The sequence below is a fragment of the Paralichthys olivaceus genome, chromosome 14, assembly GCF_024713975.1.
Source record: "Paralichthys olivaceus isolate ysfri-2021 chromosome 14, ASM2471397v2, whole genome shotgun sequence".
Lineage (NCBI taxonomy): Eukaryota > Metazoa > Chordata > Actinopteri > Pleuronectiformes > Paralichthyidae > Paralichthys > Paralichthys olivaceus.
In genome coordinates this window covers 13,993,035-14,016,503 of record NC_091106.1, presented here as the reverse complement: position 1 = coordinate 14,016,503, position 23,469 = coordinate 13,993,035, and the positions used below count along the sequence as shown (strand labels likewise).

Sequence of the window (23,469 nt, the reverse complement as noted above, 5' to 3'; positions counted from 1 at the left end):
CTTTGAACAATGCAGCTGGTGTCTTAACATTTTCCTGAGTGCAAAGATCAGACAGATCAGAAAACGAGGGGAAAAAATAAAAGGACAGAAATGAAATGACGAGGAGGCCGAGGAGATGATGCAAAGGATTTAAATTGAAAAGAACATGCACAAACCGTAAAGTAACTTTTAGTAAATGCATAATAATGAAATGTTTCTTGCTAGAGCAGCACCATCATCTGGCTTATTAACGTTTTATAGAACATTGAATATTAACATGTGATTTGTTAGAAGAATGCATATTGTAGAAGTAGTATGTGGACATGAGGTCAGGTGTTACCAGAGGAAAAAAAGCAGATTTGACCGACTGAACACGTCAAGTAGAAAACAAACTGAAATACGACTTTCCAGCTCTGATCCTAACACAAGCTCATGTGCAATGAGCACTTTAACCAGCAGAGAGAAGCAGGTGATCAGCTGCCGGCGTTCTAACCTCATCTCAGCTCATTCCACAGGAGCAACGAGCACTAGCTCCTCCAGCTCAGCCTTGTTTCAAACATTCAGTCCCAGAGTGATTTACTATATTTCAGTCCCTATATTTCAGATTGTGAAACTGCATTTGAAGAAAGCTCATTTAAGCACTTGCACTCAACAAATACTGGCACTGCACAACATGTGGCTGGTTGTGGTGAGAGGGAGCGATATTTTTAAAGAGCAAACTAACAAAACTGTTGCTGTTGCGCAGCTCGCTCTGGTTTTTCACCAGAAATAAAAAACTGTGTTAATGTTACACAGAATTCAAAATATAAACACAACACTGTCAGAGAAAGACAGTGAATGCAAATCAACATGAGGATATCTTCACCAAGGAACGACTGAAGAGAAGATTCTAAACCGTGAGTCCAAACTACAGATATCACAAGATTTTTTCTTGTTGTGATAAATATCTGCTTAGGAATTCCTGGCACTCTCAGCCCTCCTGTCTCCTACTCGTCCAAGAACTGACCCCACATCCCCGTCTTATTGCTTTCACTCATCATAATCACAGCTGAACTCTGGGAAACATGACAGGATAAGGCCTTTTGTGTTTGAGCACCGATGACTGATATTTGGCACGTACAGCGAGCAGGACAGTTCATCTCACTTGTGTCTCATTACTTCCTTCTCACTCTTCCATTTGTCCCAATGTAGAAACTCCTACTATGGGGACGTCCGAGATCCAAAGAGAAAGTCTGAAGGTTCAGCAGTGAGAGCTCATTCTGCTGCTCCTCCTCGATGGGGGGTGTAATCGGATGCAGACCTCCAAGCGTAAGACCTGAAACCACGTGTGATGCCTCGTCACCAAACTCAATAAAGCCAGAGCTCTGGCTTGAATTAGCCGGTACGCATTTAGCCTCTGGACGCCTTGTCATCTCTCTTTCATATTCTATGGCAGAAACTCTACAGAGAGGAAGCTGAATTAAAAAGTGAGGTTTCAGGTTGACGTGGTACAATGAGTCGTAAAGGTTTGCATTCATGAGGCACCAGATCTATTGTATGTATGTTGTATGTTGCAGGTGATATAATGACATGGCACGCCACCCAAAGCATCCTGACGCTGATACTTTAAAAATAGTGTTAGCTTTGCATATGTAGAGTTGCTGATAGAAAATGAAGTCCTTGACAAGTGCATTATATAAAGCTGTTTTAGGTGATTTTTGACCACAAAACAAACAGAGGCTGTTTTGGTTAACTTCTATAGCTACGTATTCTTCCAGCAGAAACAGAGCAGCATTATTATCCTAACGGCCATCTGAAGAATATGAATCCAATATCCAATTTCCTTTTAACCATAATTATGCAGCTCCAGAGAAAAATGTCTTCTGCTTTCCAAACTTTCTGTCATATAAAAGCCACTAAAATCTACGTGGAGCAGGAGGTTTATTCTCAGGGTGTTCAATACTCTGGAACGCTTCAATGTTACAATAATTTGATTTGTTAATATCAAATATATTGCTTACTGCAGGAGTAAATGATTGCAAAAGGCAGACCACTGACTGAAACGTCTATAAACTCTCTGGATTTATTGTGTTCATGTGACCTGGATCCTCTGTAACACCATCTTCTCTCACTCCGTCTCGCCACTGTAACACTGTCAGCCAGGCCGTCCAGCAGCCTTCACTCCTTTAGCGCTGCGGCAGTGAAGCAGAAATGGTCCAAGGCCACACTTGAGACAGGTTTCAGGATCTCAGCAGGGGAGGGAAGGTTCTCTTGACATGATTGACAAAATACTGAAAATTTGGTTTCACACTTGTGCTTTGTGCAAAATGCAAGCAAGTTCTTTAAAGACACAATCAATGCAAGTGGAGCTCTCTACTGTGGCAGTAGATCTACACCCCCTCGGGCTGTAAGGGTAGGATCCACTCTACCATGAATGGCTGCTGCACAGGCCTGGTTCACCTCAGAGCTTCAGACGAGCGCGGCTGGAAATGAATAATTAAACTCATTCTACAACCAAGAGTTTGAAATGAATGAACAAGCCATCTGTGTGACATCTGGATGCATCAATGAGGCTACAGTATAGACAGGTTCTCCGGTTGGTGCGGCTGCGAGTGGGCTCCCAGTGCGTCCACCTTGTGTTCTCTCCCAGCAGCACCCAGGGCCCCTCCTCTAGCCAGCACCACCATGGTGTCCCCTGACAAGCTGGCAAACTCGAAGCTGAACGTCCCGTAAAACAGCATGACGATGACACAGAAGACCCATTCGAAGATGGCTGAGGCGTGCTGCAGGACGAAGCTCTCCTGACAGAAGAACACACCACCTGCACACACGGTTAAGGGCAACAACTGCAAGAAGATCAACGTCAAAGCCCTGAGGAAAGTCTGAGCTTTTCATGTGTAGAAAGTTCACCTCTGGACAAAATTTGCCTGATCTTACTTGTAAAACTATAAATCCACATTTTATATATTGTAATACAAAACAATTTATATAATAAGGAACTGAGCATTTCCCAATTGTGACAAGTTACAGAATTATTATTAAAATCATTATTCTTCCCCATAATTGAAGATAAGGTGAAGTAGTCTAGTAGTGAATTGTAGTGTAGTGTTTCAGATAACTCCGGCACCGGGACTACAGGACCACAACGACCACCATCACCATTGTCTGCATTTATTACAAGAACTCAGCAATTCATTAATATATCTAGTCATGTTGTAGATCTATACATTGTTATTGTTATGGTTAGCCTTGATTTTGATGGTGCCAAATTGTTACCGGTCTCTCTCTCTCCACCTCATCTCTCTTCTCTCCCCCGCTTTCCACCCATCTCTCCTTTCCTCCCCCCTTACTTTTCTTTCCTCACCCCAACCGGTCGAGGCAGATGACCGCCCACATTGAGCCTGGTTCTGCCAGAGGTTTCTCCCTGTTAATGAGGGAGTTTTTCCTCTCCACAGTCGCCTGTGCTTGCTCATTGTGGGAACTGTTGGGTTTCTCTATGTTAATATTGTTTTAAGGTCTTGACCTTTAAATGTAAAGTGCCTTGAGATAATGTAAATTATGAATTGGCGCTATATAAATAAAATTGAATTGAATTGAATTGAATATCCCTGGTAACTTAAAACATTTTTTTTAAAATAATATTCTTTAAATTTCTCAATTTTTTTCTCAACAAAACAAAAATCGTATAGATAGATTGATAGATAAGATAGATAGATAGATATGAGACTAATATCTTTTCATTTTAGTCTCAGCAGGAGAGAACATTTGCATAATTTTAAAAATGTCTAACATTTCCTGTAAACTACATCTATCACAGATAAAACTGATTGAGCCATTGAAAACATGCCGTCAATCTATTCTCACAGTATTTGCTGTAAATATGTCCCATAAAACCAAAATATACTGCAGAGGAACAGGCTGGCAGCGCTATGCTCGACTGTAAAGCACTTGACAGCTTCAACGGCTGCCATCTGTCAGTGGCTGGGGAGGATACTGAGCACCAAGGCTACGAAGGCCAGCAGGGTCATGCAGAGCCGGAGGTGGGCCACATTGTACTCCCCCTGCGTCTTGGCCAGGCGGTAGGTCAGCGCCGACTGCAGGCCCACAAACAGCATACTGGTGGGGAAGGCGATGCCCGCTCCGACATAGTGGAGGACTTTGGCATTATCCACCTGCCACATAAGGAAAAGAGGGAGAGGGTGGGGTGAGGTCAGGTTTATTCATTCACTTTGTTCAAAGCCTCTTATTTCTTTCGAATAAGGAGCAGAAGAGGAATGAGGGGAAAAAGAGGGTGATGTGCAGGAAACGACAGCAGCGAGTAACACAACAGAACACCTCCTCTTTTCCGTGTCGGTCACAAGAACGATAAGACACAATACACAAAAGAGCTGCTCAGGAGCATGTGACTACAGCTCCCACTGCAGGACACACACACACGAAGAGAGGGGAGAGGGGGAGAGAGAGAGAGAGCACAAATGTCCTGATGAGAACAGATAAGAGATTCAGTGGAGCATTAAACAAAGCTCGGGACACACCTCCATGAACCAGACTAATTTAGACTGATGATAAAGAGTTATTTTAGTTTTTTGTTACTGAAGCTAAATGGTTGAAGTCTTTGTGTTTGGAAAAGCTCCACACAATTCTTAGAGATCATTAGAGCAACAGCCTAGAAGTTATTTAGTTTTGGCTTGTAAGCCATTTGTCCATTGACCCAGCTAATACATACTGAACATTCTTGTGCAGTAGGCTAATCCTTGAAGTGTAAGATTTCCAGACAGTTCAATTTGAAACGCACACGTGGTGATTTGAGTCTTTTCTCAGATCTGACTGTGACATCTCCAGAGTTGAGGATGAAGAAATGAGTCGGGCCTCACATGTTCTCCCACAGGGTTTTATGAGTTTTCACAGTAGTATTTTTATTGTAATCTAATACCTCAAAATTTCTTTATCTACAGTAACACAATCAAACAGGGACACACACACATACACATACCTTCTTGTTCATACATGAGCTAAACCACACTGGCAACAGATCAAAACTATTTGAATTGATCATTTTAAATTTTAGCAAAAATCTGAAATTTGTGATGGGCAGCAGATTAATCAATAATGAAAATATTGATGTCATCCATTTACTCCACAATGGTTAGTATTGATTGTCAATTCAATTTAACAAAGGTCAGGAAGAGCTACAACACCATTTTACACAAACACTGGCCGACTTGTATATAGTTAAGTAAACCATTGCTGTTCAACTCGATGTGTGGGCGTAGGTGACCGCGATGACAAACCGATGGATGTATAGAGAATTGAAAAGGACTAAAATGTGGCAGCTTAAGTAAGGAACTACAAGGAAAAGGGGAGAACAAAAGAGGGGAGTGACAACTTCCATCTATTTTTGTGTTTCTCAGCTCAAACCATCAGACCTAAGTAAAGCCCTGTTGGCCACACCACAGCCGTGCTATCAGAGCATTATTTAAGAGACAGCTACAACCCGCGGCAGTTGCCACCACCGGATATGTTACCATGTGCTGTGTTTTTGCTGCTTTCTCTCTTTCCTATGGTGTTTGCCTGCAGATGCTTTTTGAGCCTATGAATTTGGGTCTGCGTATCATTTCGCAGCAGGTTTTCTCTCCCGTCCACAGTTTCTTCACTATCAATGACATCTCTATTTCCATTCCAGTACAAATGTCCCCAGCAGGAAGAGATGTGAGTCTGCGAGCCAGTGTCTGTGATTGGTTAGGTATGGGGCCTCTCTTACACGCACCCTGTCTTCCCAGCTCTGTTTTATGCATGGCCAGACTTGATGACTAACTTCTCCTTGGCGCTTCCCGTAAAATTCCTCTGCAGAGCGGAGGCCCCTGGAGGAAAAGCATGAAGAGGGTGAAGATGACCTTCGTACACTTTGAGACAAACTGCACATCTGCTCCACACACTCATGGAAGCCCATCCCTCTTCTTCTTTATTACACAGGGCACTTCTGAAGGACACTGACTCAGCATCGTTGCATTTAAAAGAGCTCCTGCTATATGGTCTTCGTCTTCTACATGTGCTTCCACGACAGAAAACATAATCTGGAAGAGGTGGCAAGGTGGCAAGGTGGTGCCAGTGGTTCAAATCCCTGTTTGGCCCAGTTCCTTTCAGTGTGGAGTTTGCCTTTTCTCCCTGTGTCTGCATGTGGTTTCTTCCTCCCACAGTCCAAAGACGTCCAGATTGGGATTAGGTTAATTGAAGACTCTTAATTGTCCATAGGTGTGAATGGTTGGTTGTTTTAGTACGTCGGCCCTGCAATAATCCTAATCTTAAACAAATGTATCTCCAGCAAACCCAAGGACGACTATTCAAAGCATCACATTCATCCAAAGCCACAGGAAGATTTAATGCACAGATATTCTTGTCAAAAAATGTAACAGTGACAACAGACACACACGGGGTAACATTATTCTATTTTATAATGAAACATAAATTCAAGATAGAAACAGTGACCATTGCATATGTTTTAGAAGTTGTAACAACTGAAGGGTTTTAGTGGTCATCAGAGCCAGTATGAGCCTCTTTCCAAAACTTTCCCATCAACAGTCGAGTATTCAGCAATGCTGTGTACGTTGAAGAACGAAAGTACAACTGCAACAAGACTACACAGGAGAATTCAGCCTGTCATCACAAAACAAACTGTTTACACCAAAGAAACACTCGAGGAAAAAACAAACGCTGAACAGCTCAGGTCAAGGTCTGGGGAATATTAGATGAAAGGATGACTATTGTCGTACATGTCTCCTCTACTTAAGTCTATTTTTCTACAAAGAAAACTGTAACTGCTGTCCCTCTGTCTAATTCTTCAAAACAAAACACATACACTCTAGGGATCAAGCCAAGGCTCCAAATATTTAAACTTGAAGAAATTCTTTCCCAATGAACAAATATCTACAGGACAGGAATTCAGGTTGGGTTTCTTTTTCTTCTTCTCCACAGTTTTAACACTGAACTACATGACAGGCATTAACAAACCTTTATGTAGATTTCCTCCTTGTTTCATCTATAAAACATAAGAACTGCCCATCACAGTATCCTACAACCCAGGAATATCCAACCCGTGCTCTTGTTTTGAAAGTTCAGCTGTCCTAAACCAAAAACAGATTTAACTTAACATGATGTTAAACCACAGGGGCCAAAAAAACCTCACACTAAAAAAGAAAAGAACATGAAAACATATTCGAGTTAATCTTTTTTCTGTCTGCCAAAGTGGTTGGGGTTAGCAGGATCACGCAAAGACTACTGGACCGATTACCATGAAACAAGGTGGATGGATGAGGAATGGATCGGGGGAAGAACCCACTCAATTTTAGTGTGGATCCAGATAAGATTTAAGGTTTTAATTTTTTTTAACATTGCTAGATAGAGAAAGATTTTTAAGATAATTATATGTGAATCTTGATGAAAATTTCAGATATATTTGGGGGGTTAGTATCGATGAGTTAATTAACTAATAATTAATTGATTTAGTGCAGATCCCAAAATAAATCTGGAGATCTAGAGGAGTTTAATGTAGTTTCATAAGGGCAGAGGGTTTTTTCAGCCACTGTATGGTAGCAAATAGGACCAGAAACCTGTAGATGATTAAATTGGGTGACCGTACCTGGAAGTTGCCCACCATGATGAGTCCAGCAGCACAGATCCAGCCTGTGGAGAGACTTGCTGTGTTGAGGACACAGTTTTGGTGCTTCTCAATGACGTGGGCATATCGGAGCAGTACGATCACCATCACTACAGGAAGAGAGAGACATAAAGAGACATCAGTCGAACAGTGAAACGATGTGGGGGGGGGGAGAGAAGAGGCAGCATTAAGCTTGTACTTGAAACGGGTAAAGTACACACAGGTTATCCCACAGGGCCTGAGTTCAATTCAATGCAGAACGCTCGCACACCTCATTTAGCAAGGAAACAAAAGAATTCCTTTGAAGCTGATTGAGAATCACAGGAAGTTGAATTTCTCTGCCTAACAAGTGAGGGGCAGGAAACGGCGGGAAAGTGGCAACGATACATGGGTGGGGGTTGGTCCGAGTCTTACATAAGATTAAAAGGCGTAGGGAAGCGAAATACAGTATATGGGACAGATGACTGCTGATGTGCTAATGGGCTGTGACTGGGGGTATTGTTGGTGCACCGAGGAGCTGACCCCCGCCTGCTTTCTCTTTGTTAGCTCTTCACGGCTGCTGCTTGAGGCTGACTGGGCTGCTTGAGAGCGGCAGAGAGGACGAGTGGACAAGAGGAGGCTGAAAGAATGAGAGGGGACGATGCAGGAGGGGCTCCTGTGTCAACCTGAGAACTCGAACAATATCCCACAGACTAAACTGTTGCATTAAAGGCAGCCATTAAGAGGGTCTCCACGGAAACCATGGTCACAGAGAGAGGAAAAATAATGTAAAACTCAGTTTCCTCTAGCTACAGTTTGGATATATGTTGTGGTCTGCGTCTCAATGCCCAGACACAATGTTGATGTTATTAGACTCAATAAGACATTTGTGTAGCGTTTATCATATAAACAGTGTAACACAAAGTGCTTTACAGAAAATAAACAATAAAAATAATACCCCCCACAGCCCCCACCCACAAAGCAAAATATATGGTATGAAAGGAGGAAACGCTGTCGCAAATCTCATAAATTAGAAATGAAGAAACACCAAAAGCAGATAAAAAGAGATACAATTATAACAATAAAAGATAATAATAAGAGATTAGAGAAAGAAAGAAATAATAAAATACTAAAAGATGTGAAAGGGAAAAAATATTATAACATTTAGTGTATATCCAGATAAACTCTGGGTCTAGTGGATATAAATGTAGTTTCATAGAGTGAAGTCTTTGTAGGAGGTATGGTGACACATAGGACTAGAAACCTGGAACCAGCACCACGTAATGTAGCCTTAGAAATAAGGCTTGTTTTAATTTAAGGGGTCTGCTGGGCCTCCAGAGAGTTATGTGCTCTACTGACTGTTATTTATATTTTTGTTTGATTACCAGGAACCACAGATACACGGGATGCATACAAAGCTGATGTAATAGATACAATTATAAAAAGAACAATATTGTTTTTCAAATCCTCAAAGTGTTTGTTCTTGTTTGTGAAAACTGCCCTCTGTTCCCTCAGCGCTAAAATAATCTTGGCAAAGCGATTTCACTTACAATCATGGAAAACAAAAACGTGTCTTCAGGCTCGGAAACAATCTTGTTTTTGTTTCCTTCTCTCCCTCTCTCTCTCTCATTCAAATGGAGAACATGCTGTGTGACTGAAGGGATGAGAGAGTCAAATGCATTTATTTAATTAGATCATGGCATCCCGGCCTCTCTGCCGCAGACTGGCTGGCTGTGGAGCTTCCATACAGCATTTCCAACAAAATGACCATTTCATCATAAGAAATAATAATGGTTGCATGTGCTGGCATTTACCTACGATGATGTGAGCTGGCTTGAAGGTTAAAGACAAGGATTTTCTCCCCATTAGTCTCCTTAAGAAAATCCTCCTATTTTCCATTGTCATGTTGTGCATGTGCGTTTAGCTCACAGGATCAGACAGCATGGGGTTTACATGTTTGATGAGCTGACCTCCAGTTTTCCTGAGTCAGGACGAGCTGTGTTCTGACAGCTCAGCAGATGGAATACATTTACATAAACACGTTGTATTTGTGTCTCTCACACTGTCACAGCTTTGGTCGCCTCTCAAACAGCCACCCTCTTCAGGTCTTTCTTATTTTCTCTGAAGCCCACAGCAGCAGAGAGCTGGCTCAAACACACACAAGCATAGCTCTACCATGGAGGTCACTTAGCAACAGCGTGTACACACTGTAACCTATATACAACCCAGCGGAGACAAGCAAAGACTTCTGCTTTCACACATAGACAAGGAGTGAGGTACTGCATGTGCACAGACGTGTATATCCCTACATCGGCCGCACCACACCTCAGAGTTAAATAAACCCTGCTTGGGATACGTTTCAACCCAAAACTCCAGCAGCATTCTTCTCTCCCGCAGGAGGTATGCAGGGAAAAGAATGGATGCATTGTGTTTGAAACATTGTGTGTGTACACTGGCAGAAAGGTGCGGACTGGGATAAAAAAAAGAAAGAAAAAAAGAAGAACAATTCTGATGTAATGTGCAGTTCATCAGGTCCGTTATCCCGGAGAGGAACGAAGCCCTGAGCCAGCAGGAGCAGGCACAATCTACAAAGTACGACATTAAACAATGGGCTAAGAAGCTAAGGACAGATTATTTACAATAGCCTGTTGTACAGCTACATGCCAGATCAACTTAACCTACTTCCATAATGACTTGCAGCATCAAGGGCATTAACATACAATATGTTCAGGCTAATTGGACGGTGAAGAAGAAATAAACACTGACAGGGCAGCTGTTCCTGGAGAGTGAAGAAATCAAACCATGTGCAGGAGTCACTGATCCACACGACTCGGTGGAAATGCATCTTAAGCTTCAATCTAAATAAAGGACGAGTATTTATTCTAAGTACAATAACTATTTTAGTAGTGATATCAAATTTCATTGAGAAATGTGGTTCAAACAGCTGTTTCACACGTCTGTTGGAAACGGATTGGGGACATGTTTAAAACGAGAGTTTCAGATCGGCCAGGCCACAGCCGCTTTTAGCTGATTGCAGATTTACTCACCAGTGGAGACAGGAAGTCTGCAACACTCTGCTGCTTTTTTAGACTCTAAATCCTGAGATGCTCCATTGTTTGGCTGTTATGTTGTTTGGTTGCCACATAACATTTTACAGAATAGATTTGTCTGCATTTTTATATTGAATTGTGTTATTTATTGTACAATACAACTGAAGCGCAGTGTTTTGTCTTACGGTCCCCGTCGACGTCCGCGTAGTTAGGATTTTTGGGAGGCGCACGTCAGGCTACGGCGTAGGGGTCTGCGTCTACGGCGTAGCTACGCCGTAGCTACGGCGTCGACGTGACGCAGAAGCATAAACTAGGCTTTACTCTCCTTCTTTTGCTCATATCCATGCAGGCCATTTATTTCACAGCAGACATGCTGACATGTCACAGTAGGAACAGCACATGTGTATATAATAAACTTAAAGATGGCAGAATTCCATTTAGCTTCTTCTGTTTCAGCGTCCTGGTATTTCTCATGCTGTTAAACACTCATGTCTTCACTTTAACAGAACAGAGCCATTGTTAATGTTATCAGCAACACCCATGCTTTTCCTACTACGACAGGCAATGATGAATTACAGCATGCACAAAGCGGACACGTGCCCAGGGTCCTGGAGCCAATGGGGGCTTTAAGATTTATCCTTACCTCCAACAATGAGGTCATGTTTTACCTCTGTCTGATGTTTGAGTGGTTGGTTTTTGTCACAAGTATTACACTTATGTTTTTATCACTTTCTTTAACACTGCATTTTTTAAAATATTTTCACCACTTTCCCATAGAACAATTCATGGATCTTGATGGGAAAAAAAAATCTAACCCTAACCCATGCATGTTTAGGGAACTGATATTTATGAGTGTGTGTAATCTGGTGCAGATCCAAGTAAGAAATTTGGAAATTTAAATGTTGTTTCATAAGGAGACAGTTGGGCTTTGGAGGAGGTTGACTCTAGTCAGGTTCTCTTTTATTGTGATATGTATTTTTTGTATTTGAAATATTGATTTTAAAAATGTTGAATTGAATATTATGAAATTGTTTGTATTGTTACTTAGCTAATCAAATCATGAAAAGTTATATCATATACATTGTGTTAAGACTGTATCTGAGGCTTCCTGTCTGTAACTGCAAGGGAGTAAGAAATGAACCAGGATGACGCAGCCATGTCTGAACATGTCGTCACTCCTGGTTATTGAACTGGAACTCATCCAGGTGTTGGAGTTTGACGACTTTCAAGCAGAAGAACGCCGGTGCCTTAAGTAGGATATTCTTCAATGCAGATTGTCCTGACTCTGTACTACATGTGATGTACATTTATGTAAACCCCTTAAGATGTACACACTTTTGCTGTACATGATACATGTACAAAAGACCTAAAAAACAGTAATTGTGTAAAAATAACAAATATAATTTCATGTGCTGTGTGGTTGTAGGCTGTCCCGGGGCAGTTGCAGTGAGCGTGTACCATTTATGTGTGTATTGGTCTGTGGCAAGTTTGTGTCGAGGGCCCATCATGATTATCCGTCCATGATGACAGGTCAGAATGTCCACTGTGGAAAAGGCCTGTATGTATAGAAGGTTATCAGTGTGACTGTGGTTCTGTGGTCATGGTCAAACATGCTGGACGTTCTCTGCTGCCTGAGTCACACTGAGCTGCAGCAGGATCTCTTAAACATAGTATTACGATGTGTAGTCTCTGTCCATATTCAGTATATTTACAATATATACATGACACAATCTTGCTACAGGCAAAGACCAAAGCTGTAATTTAAAGCTCAGCAACACAGGGCACACAGCTTACTGTGTTGTAAGTTACTTTTGAATCCACAAGTGTTTTTATCACATCATGGATTTTTCTTATCCTCCCTCTCAGATTTATCAAGCAACAGCTCAGAGTCGGCCAATCAGTCAGGCCTTAAATAGAAGCACTGGGAATCGCTGTGGACAGACTGACAAAGCAAAGAAGCCATGTATATATGTATAGTACACACACACACACACACACACACACACACACACACACACACACACACACACACACACACACACACACACACACACACACACACACACACACACACACACACACACACACACACACACACACACACACACACAGAGAGAGAGAACACGTCTAAGGCCCAGCTGGGAAACATTAACTACATCAGAGTAGACAGCAGCACCAGTTAATGCATGGAACAGCACGTGGAGACGCACAAAACACACACAGAGCAGCACGTGGGACATCATTCCCTTCATGCATGTTTTCCTGGTGACTACTAAAATACACACAGTTGTTATTTCAACCTCCACATTAACTCTGCATTCAAATTTATGACAATGAAGGTTTTCACTGGCTCTTTGATAGTCTGGTTGTAGGTTTTTACAAGAGATCATAACTTTTCTACGGACAATAAAACTACTCGAAAGCCTCAACATAAACTAAACAGGTGATCAAAACAACTGCAAGCGAGACGACCACAAAACAAAACTAATCTCTCATGGTGCAGTAGTTTAAGAACGAATTTTGGACATAAGAGTTAAAGAAAGTAAAAGTGATCCCTCTTTTTAATTCATCAGTAATATTCATTTAACTTGATTTATTGGTTTTATGAAACTTTTATATTTTTTATTTATATATGGTGTAGAATTAAAATGTTGATTTGTTTTTTTTTAAGAGAAAAATAAGGCAACTTTTGCTGATTTTTAATGACTTGAATATTTTGAAATTGTTGGTTGAAAAAATCTATTTGAGTGTTGCCTTGGTCTCTCAGAAATTGTTAAACACATTTTTCACTATTGTAAAATAAATGAAGGTATAATTAAGATACTTGTTATTAATGATTCTTCATATTGTGTAATTTCTAATTTGGAAGAAAAAAATTGAAATGATAGAGTGACTCATAGAAGAATTTAAAGTCGGGATCATATGTGTGTGTGTGTGTGTGTGTGTGTGTGTGTGTGTGTATAACAAGCAGAGTATGTGCACTGTACATGAGCACCATTTGCATTCAACTATTCAGATAATGTGGCCGAAAATAACTGTGAGATACTGCAGCACTGATTTAGTATTTTCTTTTTTGAAAATTGCACCAGCAATGCACCTGGGGACACCTCTTTTTAAAATTCAAATAGGTAAAAGTGTATTTTCTATTCAAGCAACACAGAGCGCTGGATAGGAAAACAACTGTTTCAGTCTAAAACTAGCAAAGAAACTTGTGTCATACTTTGTACCACATTGTGCTGGGTGTAAAATGGGGCCCACTGAGTGTGTGTTGCATGCACGGGACGCCTTACCCATGAATGAGCCGGTGCTGCAGATGAGGCTGAAGAAGCAGCTCTCAGGGGGAAGAGTCCCACACTTACTGCAAGAGAGAGGACACAGAAATAACTCAGAGAAGGGGGGGCGTGAGGGGGGGGTACAACTACGCTTCCTCACATCCCATCGTGAAGCCTTTGACTTTTTATCTTCTGCACACGGCCTCTCTTGTAGGAACGGGAAATGTTTGTAGGAGGGGAAGGCAGGAGACAGTCAACACAGGCCGTCTGTGCCCGAGCTCCTGCTGCCTACAAAGACTTCTCAGCTGACTGCAGTGTAACACACAAACACATACACATACACACACGCGCACGCACACACACGGTTCTGTTCATTCACTTTATTCATATTTAGTTACATGACAGTTTGATTTCAGTCAGTGACTTATTAATTGCAACACTCGAGCTGTGTCTCTACTGCATTTAAAGACCGATTGCGCAACAGTGGCGTTACTCGGCTGTCCTGTTTCAAAGGCATCCCTGAGAAACGAAGGCTCCGACAGGTCCCGGCCCCACCTATCCCAGAATTCATTGCCCTTTTGTGTGGAGTATAACGCTTCAACTCAACACATGTTATAACAAACAAGGGGCACTAAAACTTTCTTGTCATGTCCAACTGGTGACGCCGATCACAGCAAACCTCTGTAAACCAGACCGCATTACTTAAGTTAGGCTTTCACAGTCAACCCAACCCATGAAGACTGAACTAGGACACGGCTTAGTCGTGAGTAGTAGAGAAAACAGCAGAATAAGGTGACGCTCTTTAACCTGCACCAGTAAATTAAGCAACAGCAGGAGCAGAACTGCGTTAGGAAAGACCCCCTTTGCAACATTTAGACAGTTGTTAGTTTCTCTCCAAGTCTGCGGTTGGTCACATAGTTTGAAGGAAACTTATTTCTGGGCACAGTCAATTTTTTGCATTTAGACAGAAACATAAGCAGTGATTTATTTACAGGACTTTCTCTAGATTCTTTACACAAACCACAGTATTTACGCTCTACAACTGGTGGGATGTGTGAGCCAAGAATAAAAACAAGAGAGTGGTAGTCTTGATTTTCTCCCAACAGAACCAATTCAGCTGTGTGAGTGTTTACACGGTGAAAAGCAGACGCACGTTTATTCCTCTGTACTGCCACGATGGCAGCAGGATATTTCAGCCCTGAGTTATTTCCAGAATGCACACACACTCTCACACACACACACACACACTCAGCTGTCTCTTGGAAGCTCCCACACATTTTATCAACAATGTGGCGACAGGAGTCATGTAAAACAATGGGACAGTATTCCTGTCAATGACCACACACAAAGTACAGACAGACAGAGAGGAGACAGCAGGACGCACAGAGGAGAGGAGGAGTCCAGTCTCACTGACCTGATGAGAGGTACATTGTCTAGCGTGCAGCACAAGATTGGCCCGCTCTGCAAATAAAGCTCCTCTTCACATGACTGGTTGTACAACCTGGAGCATCAAACATCCACGCACACATGCACACAGAGAAAAAGACAGAGCAAAGTTCAGTGTTAAAAATATGGAGCAAAATCAAATGACTGCAGGTTTCATTAAGTAAAATCTTGTTGAGACAATTAATAATGAAATTTAAGATCTATGCCAAGTATAACAGATATGAAGGAATTTCACAGTCCCAGAATTACTAACACTTCTCCATAATTGAAGATAAAGTGAAGTAGTCAGGTAGAGACTATCCAACAATATGCTAAAGTAGCGACCTTATCTCAAACTAAAGGCAGAGACAGTGAGATAAATCAGTTATCAGTTCCATGATGGTCTACTTTGGAGTTTTAATACAGAATGCTGATATCTGTATGATTGAGAAAGAACTCTAACATATGGAGACATTACTTCCAATAAAAAAAACACTACAAAAGTAGTGTTAGATGAATTTTAATAATGAATCTAAATTATGGTTTTGGAAATATCACTACAACTTCACTCTTACTGGGAACTCACCAGTTACCAAGATTTGATTCAAAACCAAAACAATGTGTATATGTATTTATTATCACTATTATGATCATATTTCAATTCTTGTCTGGAACACGTGTCATTCTTTAGGGTTCTGAGCTGATTCAGATGTGAGTTCTTAACATTTCTGAGTTGAAATTACTGGTGATTAAAATACCAACCAAGGTAATTACATCCTGTTGAGAAATATGCTGACATTGACACTGACTTATCACCTGACTGCAAGGTATGACTTCGTAAAGTGCGCAGGGATTAGCTGGGGTATGACGGAGCAAGATGTAGCACGGATACAGGACAGATTAAGCAACGTACCAGTTATCCACAGGGCAGATGTGCTGGTTGTACAGGGCCATGGCATACCTGAAAAGACAGGATGTGTGATTAGACAAATTACACAACTGCAGCCAGTAAGAGAGTTTAATGTTGTAATGACTTCTACTGTAAAACTACAGTAATTTAGACATTGTTATCCAGAGTGACTCAGTTCAGAATCATTCAGAAAACCACTCTGTTAAATCTCACAGGAGACAGAAAAAACGACATCAGGATTCAGTTGTAAAGTAAATAAAGTCAAGCACGAATTATTCGTTTCTCGTTAAATGCCATGTTTTCAAACTATAGCATGCTGTTGATCAACCTGCATGACCAGGTTGACTCATCACTTCTTATCGCTCTATCCAAACCTCAGAAGCAGAAGAGAGAACAGGCTGGCTCATGTCAATCAATGTGGTGTGACTGAAATACTGAGATCAAGCTGCAGAGTTTGTTTCATCAGGTCACTGACCACATAAATCGTCAGAGAAGTCAATGTCCTGAGGAACAAAAGATAAAAACTGTGAGACTCATTGTTCCTCAAATAAAGACCATAATGTTTGTTATATTGCGGAAGTGTTCCAAACTGCTACGTTCATTGGCCTCTTGGGTTTTAACATCCACACTTTAAATAAAGTTTTAACAGTGAAGAAAGTGGCTCATAACAAGATTGAGATCATCAACTGAAATAAAAACCAAACATTCAGCCAGATGACATATTGGGTGATATCAGCTTATATATTGGTATTGGTGTTTACATCAGCTGATAAAATACCAAACTAGATCTGAGGGGGTTTATAAAGTGTCTCTATTGCACTGGTTGTCCAGTAGAGAAGACTTGGATTGTTATTTTTCAACTGAAAAAAAAATGCTTATGTGATGACCGGTGCATACCTGGTGAATAACGTTTACATAATGCTGCCTTAGGGCTAGAGTGTCAGGCTCTTTATTATCAGCAAAACATGAGTTCAGCTGTCTGTGTCCAAACATGTCCAAGTCATATAGAACTACAGTTATGAATGAGACAAACATGTCGGCATGTTAGTGCAATGCCTGTGGAGCTACAAGTGGTAGTTATAATTCTGTTGAGCTCCAGTTAGAATCTTTTGAGTAGTTTACAAAACAAAGTCTATCAATCTCAACCAGAGCCCAGACTGCATAGTCCCATAGATATACAGCCACATGGTGTATATTCCTCATGAGCCATAGTTTCTCAAATTTTTAAGTACTGTTGCTATAAAAAACAAACAAAACTCTATTTGGAAATATTCATATTCTCAAAGTTTCCTAGCTGACTATCGGAGACGATTGCTGGTATTTTTTCAGTTCTGCATTACTCTTGAACTTTCTTGGCTCAGCGGAGATCCAGGAGATCATACGTCATCATACCCACAGCGCATAAACAGGCAATGCACCGTCAAAAGGATTTTGAAGCTGCAAATTATAAGCTAGGATACTTTAATAATGTTACTTTAAAATGTGGTTTGCATTGCTCGGTATAAAGAACAAAGGGAAACATAGTCAATAACTCAAACTGTGCTTTGAAATTGAATTATAGAGATACAACTGCACACACACACTGCACATAGAGGCAGCTGCGGAGATCCTAGTCTTCCCCCTCTGCATGCCGAAGTGTCCTTGGGCAAGATACCTGTACTTAACCCTGAATTGCTGCTCATAGAAAAAGTGCTACCCAAAGATACACTGTATGAATGTGTGTGGCACTTGGCAATGGACTGTACTGTAAAGTGCTTGGAGTGGCCATCACAGAAACAGCTCTATATAAATACACCCACACACACAGATCAAAACATTATTTTCAACTGGCAGAAAAAGATGGACACAAAGAAACACAGTCAGCCACAGAGACTCTGTCCTCTAAGCAGTCGGTTCAGTGGGGGGTTAAGTACAAATGTTTCCGGGGTCGATAGTCCCATAATCACAAACCAGTCTCTGAAGGGTAGAGGCATTTCATCAAAACACACACACGCTGCTAATAAGCACATAGACACGTGTAATCAACAAATCAGTCAAGACTGTGCCAAGATTCACTGGAAGTAAATACTCATTTCTGCGTGACAAAGATAGTGGTCAACAATACCTACCAGCAGAATCCAGCAACCTGAACATCCAGATTAGTGTTCAAAGTCTCATGCTTCACTGGAACATATACTACAGTGTGATACACAGTGTAACACAGTTATGAGAACCTAATTAGAAGAAAAACCAGGGCACGAGGCCACGAGCAAGATCTACTGCAGCAGTAGTAAAAGTCCTGTAAAAATGCTCAATAAAGAATTGACCATATATAACACAAATATTATGATCTCTCCATTAGCCCATAAAACATACAGATGCATAATTATGTGACATCATACAGGAGAGGAGTCACACACGTAGAAGAAGCAGATGAAGATGAAAATGTCAACTTTTAAAAACAGGATTCAATAGTTTTGGTGATTAGGGCCGACGCTGATGTTGTGAACAAAATCATGCAGCAGAATTTATACATCATGTCCTGCCTCCTGCATGTTTCACCCCAGCTCCACCACTCGCCCAAATGTTTCAGACATTTTCCTGTTGCTGTGAACGCATCTGACTTGGACAATGTCCAGCTGTGTTTTTCTTACGTGACAGACACACTCCTCCAAACAAAGACAATTTATGGACCCAATTTTCTAGAGTTTATGTCTGAAAGCATCTTCAGAGACATCTACCACCAAATCCTCCAAACAAAATGTCACATTAAACATCAATCATCACTACAGCAGCCACTTAATTCTGACGGAGATCATGACATGGCAAAAACACCACTGTTCTGTCTGTTTGTGGCTCAACTTCCTCATGTTCTCAAGTCATTACTTTACAACTGAAACCCTGCATGTGATCTGTAAAATGCACGTCTGATATTTACTACCTGCTATAGAAGGTGGCTGGTATAGCTGGTATTATGCTATGTGAATCACCATTTGAAAATCACATAAGCCAAATGGCAGACATGTTGTCTGCAATGCTCTGGCATTAAGCACCGAGGAAACCTGTGGTATAGAACATGGCCGTCAGGTAAGAGTCTGCCAGAGCTCCAGCTCTGAGTCCTTAAACCACAGTAGAGTAACACCGACTTTATGAAAACAAAAGATAACAACAAATAGAGATCTACCAGGGGACTTCATTAGAAACAATACAGGAAAATAAATGACGGCCAACTGTTGCCATTACATTTTCCATGTTGAGGCCTATTTTGTAAGTTTGGTCGTCTGCCAAAGACTAAAAGAGCGGCCCAGCAGCTCTGGGAAATCTCTGAATAAAACTGCTCAAACTGGTGCATTCTTCCAAGGAGGCTGAGTAATAATAGGTTTGTTTACATAATTAGACCTCTATCAAAGCTCAGCAGTGGTTGTAAACTGTAATTACATGTCCGTGGGCAATATATAGGTGAAACAGAGATGTTTTTTTTTCATTCAACATTCAATGAATAACATTTAGGAAAGTCTTTCGTGAAAAAAATGTGGTTTAAACAGTGAAAAAGAAGAGAAACCACAGCAAAGGGTGTGATGCATAAAAAGGCTCTGGATGGATTTTGGCACAAGATGTGCTAGACTCCGGTAGCTTCTCTGACTGGCTGCTGTAGGACCTAATACATAGGTTTATTTTAAAACATTTTAAAGCAAAACATAGCTTAAAAACCTTGAAGCTAAAAAAAATCCAAAACCGCAACAAGTGTTCCTCACAGCAGAGCCAGACTGAAACTCTAAAACATTCCTTACTCGCAGAAGGTCAGAGAAAGAATCTGAGACAAGATTTGTGTGTGGGCACAGGACTGATTTGCCTCCGTCTGTACTCTGGAAGTGGCCGACAGATGCTGAGTCAAAGTTCTGCCTACACTCTCTGTGAACCCTTCTACTAGAACCTTACTCTTGCCTGTTCTGCCACAGTGAAAGAGGGGGGGTTGCGCAACATTTCACATCCTTTGACATTCCACGAGTCTAGAATAAGAGACCCTCGACTGCTGTTAGAAACAAGGATGCCTTGTCAAGGTAACAGGAAGGAAATGGGTGAAAAGGAAGGGACAGTCAGCAGCGTTTGCCATTTTAACTTTCTATCTTGGGAACAAAATGCCAAAACAAGATCAGAGGCAGTCATTTAACCCGTGTGTTCTCTACCTAGATGGACCCACTTTCCAGGGAAGCCCTGCACACCTGAATACACACTCCCAACTGTGAAGCAGCCATGCTCACAAGCACTAACTGTAAGATGTTAGCTCTGGCATCTGATTAGACTGTGAACTCCCCACGCATCTCATCATAGACGTAGCACAAAGCCTAAATACAGGACTACGACAGTTTGGAATTGGGCCATCTGTCTCTCTTCCCCCTGGGGTTTGGGTTCCTCCTCCCACAGTAATAACATAGCAGACAAGAGAGCTGTCAGCCCAGACATAACCAGGAGTCACTCTTTTCCCTGCCGTACATCTGCTCCGATACTGCAGATAATTGAGCTACAAAGCTTCACTTTTAAGTGAGGGGGTGATAATCCCAGATGCTTCCTGGAGAGAGTTAATCCACATGGCAATTTCCATGGCGCCCAGGAATTCAGGGTAAATATGCAGCGTTGCTTTCCTGCAGGCGAGAGGCTGAGGTGTCAAGAGGTTTGTGCTTGTAGATAACAGATTTGTAATGTAGAGATTATGGCCCAAGTGTGTGCATCTGATAAAAAAGAAAGATGGTGTAGAGTAGATATGCAAACACCAGACATCTTTGTTTTTAAGTACATTTTTAAAAATTGTTTTAAAGGTGGCGTGGTTTTTTTTGTTTCTGAAACATTTTTGGGGTGAAATCATATTCACCTTCTGATAACCATCAATAAAGTTGTGTCTGCTTGAAGACAGTGTCTGTGGCCCCCCCGCAGCACAAAAATAAACACAACCAATCATTTATTTTGGTCAGTGTGAAATGATTGGTCAGTGTACTGTCTGTGTCTGTCACCAACCGACCGGCCTGCCTGTGCTCCCACTGCACACGACCAAAGATTTTAACCGGGGACACACAGACTGAAGCAGAGCGAGTCAGCGTAAAGTCGTCTTCTAGCAGTTGTCAAGAAGTGCATGCTCATGTGTTTTGGGGGCATAGCTTTGACGAGGGGGCTGATGGGAGGGAGCGGGATGGATCGGTTGCATAGTTCTTCCAGGATTACCAACCCAAGCTTTAAAGCAAGTGTGGGAATCTGAAAATGGCTGTTTGGTCAGTGTGTGTAAAAGCAGCTTTTATGGTTCTGATAAGCAGTAAACTTATTTATATAGAGTGTTTGACTGGACTAAATTTGTGCTATTACACTACTGCACACACATATATATATTGTGATGTGGGAAATGTATGGGAAAACTGTAATATGTAGTAACACCAATAGGGATATGGTATTCTTTTTATCCTGGTAGCACATAAATCTTGCCAAAGCAAACATGACATGTTCTCATGTAAAATAGTGTTACTCTCACTTTGAGAGAAGTTGCTCTATTCACAATAGCAGCACAACATCACAGCATGAAGTACATGTCATCGTCGAAACAGAATAAAAACCACAGACCAAACCAGTTCAGTCTCAGCCAAACTGAGGAGGGACTGACAAAGAAAAAAAATAGCACTTACACAACCCATATCCCAGTGATGGTCAGAGCTGGGAGGCTCACAGGCAGTATCATCCACACAGACATCTCCCCGCACCTTTAACAGTCGCTTTCTTCTTCTTCCTCTTCGGCCAGCCGAGTGATATCTGCTCAAGTAGTACTAACATTTAAATGAGTGTGACTGACGCCTGCATGGGTTCATGTTCTTGAAGGCAGAGGATGGTAGATGGGACACATGTAGGACAGATGTTGCCTCTTGGCTGGTTGAATGAGTGGAGATGGGATGTGGGTCAGGATCATTCACCTACGGAAATAAGAGAGAGAGAGTAATCATCATTAAGCCCTGCCGGTGAAAGAAATCCGAGTAAGAAATGCAACCAACAATTACTTTAATTATTGTCTAATCTGCCAATTAGTGAGAACTTCCTGTTGCAGTTGTCTGGACTCACAGATTATATCCTCAGGTAGTTTGATCTGTCAAATCCACCAAAATATTCAGATTATTATCATTTCTGACAAAGAAAAGCATCAGATTCTCACATTTGAGAGGCTGAAACAAGATTTTAAAAATTCCTAAATGATTATTTGATTATGAAAATAGGTGGAGGTTGATTTTCTGTTGCTCTACTAATCGATTAGTTGACTTATAGGTTCAGCTGTAATCTGTAGTAAGAGTAATGTGATGCTCACATTGGTTTAAAGGTATAAAGACTCGTTCATATTACTCAATATGACTTATTGAAAGCAAAACACACGCGGTACAATCCAATGGTTTTACTTCCACAGGTCGTTTACTTCCAGATTTGTGATCCAGAGCTGATGGATTTCTCTGCTTGTGTTTCAGCGATGAAAAACATTTTTGGTTTGCATTGAAAAGAAGTTATAACATCTACTACACATCACTATGGGTCTTCTCGTATTTAATTTACACACGTACAGATATTCAGCCTCTTGTTTGCAGAAAGAATCAATAACTCACCTTCTGCCTCCGTCAGCTGCCAAGTTTTCCTCCTGGATGATTTGGAGCAGGCCGACCTGTGCTCCACACCTCTGCCGCCTCAGAGCTGCTCCTCGCCGGACTCCTGCTGCTCAGAGTTTCCACAACAGCTCCCGGTTCTTCTCTGTGCTGAACTTCTCTGTTTTCTCCTGGAGCTGCACGGGTCCGATCCCCTTACACATGTGGTCCATCCCGATGTACCGTCGCCACGAGACGCTCGGAGAATCCAGCTGTTTAACTCCTCCCCCCTCAAAATAAAAAAGTGGCAGGGTGTGTTGCATTTATGTTTAGAGGCGCGCCGGGTGGGCGGGCAGGTGGGCTCTATGGCAAAATAACCGAGCTGAGAACAGTTTTGTATGTTGTATGTAAAATAGTGGATCACCAAATTTACCCTATATCATCTGGGACCAGACTATAAATAAGATATTATAGGATAAGATAAGTTAAGATAAGATAGGATAAGATAAAATAAGATAAGATAAGATAAGATAGGATAAGATAAGATAATATAGGATAATATAAGATAGGATAATATAAGATAGGATAGGATAGGATAAGATAGGATAAGATAAGACAAGATAAGATAAGATAAGATAAG

At 41.4% G+C, this 23,469-nt stretch overlaps 1 protein-coding gene across 1 annotated transcript; it reads right to left on the bottom strand.

Annotated features, from left to right (window-relative positions):
• Nucleotides 1–116: 116 nt before the first annotated feature.
• Nucleotides 117–23,107, bottom strand: LOC109631761 (transmembrane protein 150A). Its single transcript, XM_020090713.2, has 8 exons — nucleotides 22,854–23,107; nucleotides 21,897–22,178; nucleotides 16,252–16,299; nucleotides 15,328–15,414; nucleotides 13,932–13,999; nucleotides 7,595–7,722; nucleotides 3,953–4,130; nucleotides 117–2,779 (listed from the first exon to the last, which is right to left on the bottom strand). The coding sequence occupies exons 2-8, from the start codon at nucleotides 21,959–21,961 to the stop codon at nucleotides 2,532–2,534; spliced, it is 822 nt and encodes a 273-aa protein (XP_019946272.1). The 5' UTR covers nucleotides 21,962–22,178; nucleotides 22,854–23,107; the 3' UTR covers nucleotides 117–2,531.
• Between the last annotated feature and the right edge of the window lie 362 nt (nucleotides 23,108–23,469).

What these genes read in the sequence shown, in the direction of transcription:
- LOC109631761 (XM_020090713.2), bottom strand. Translation starts at nt 21,961, where the DNA reads ATGTCTGTGTGGATGATACTGCCTGTGAGCCTCCCAGCTCTGACCATC. An exon ending in GACAATGTACCTCTCATCAG is followed by an intron (nt 14,000 to 15,327) that starts GTCAGTGAGACT and finishes TCTCTCTTGCAG; the next exon opens with TAAGTGTGGGACTCTTCCCC. An exon ending in TCATGGTGGGCAACTTCCAG is followed by an intron (nt 4,131 to 7,594) that starts GTACGGTCACCC and finishes CTTATGTGGCAG; the next exon opens with GTGGATAATGCCAAAGTCCT.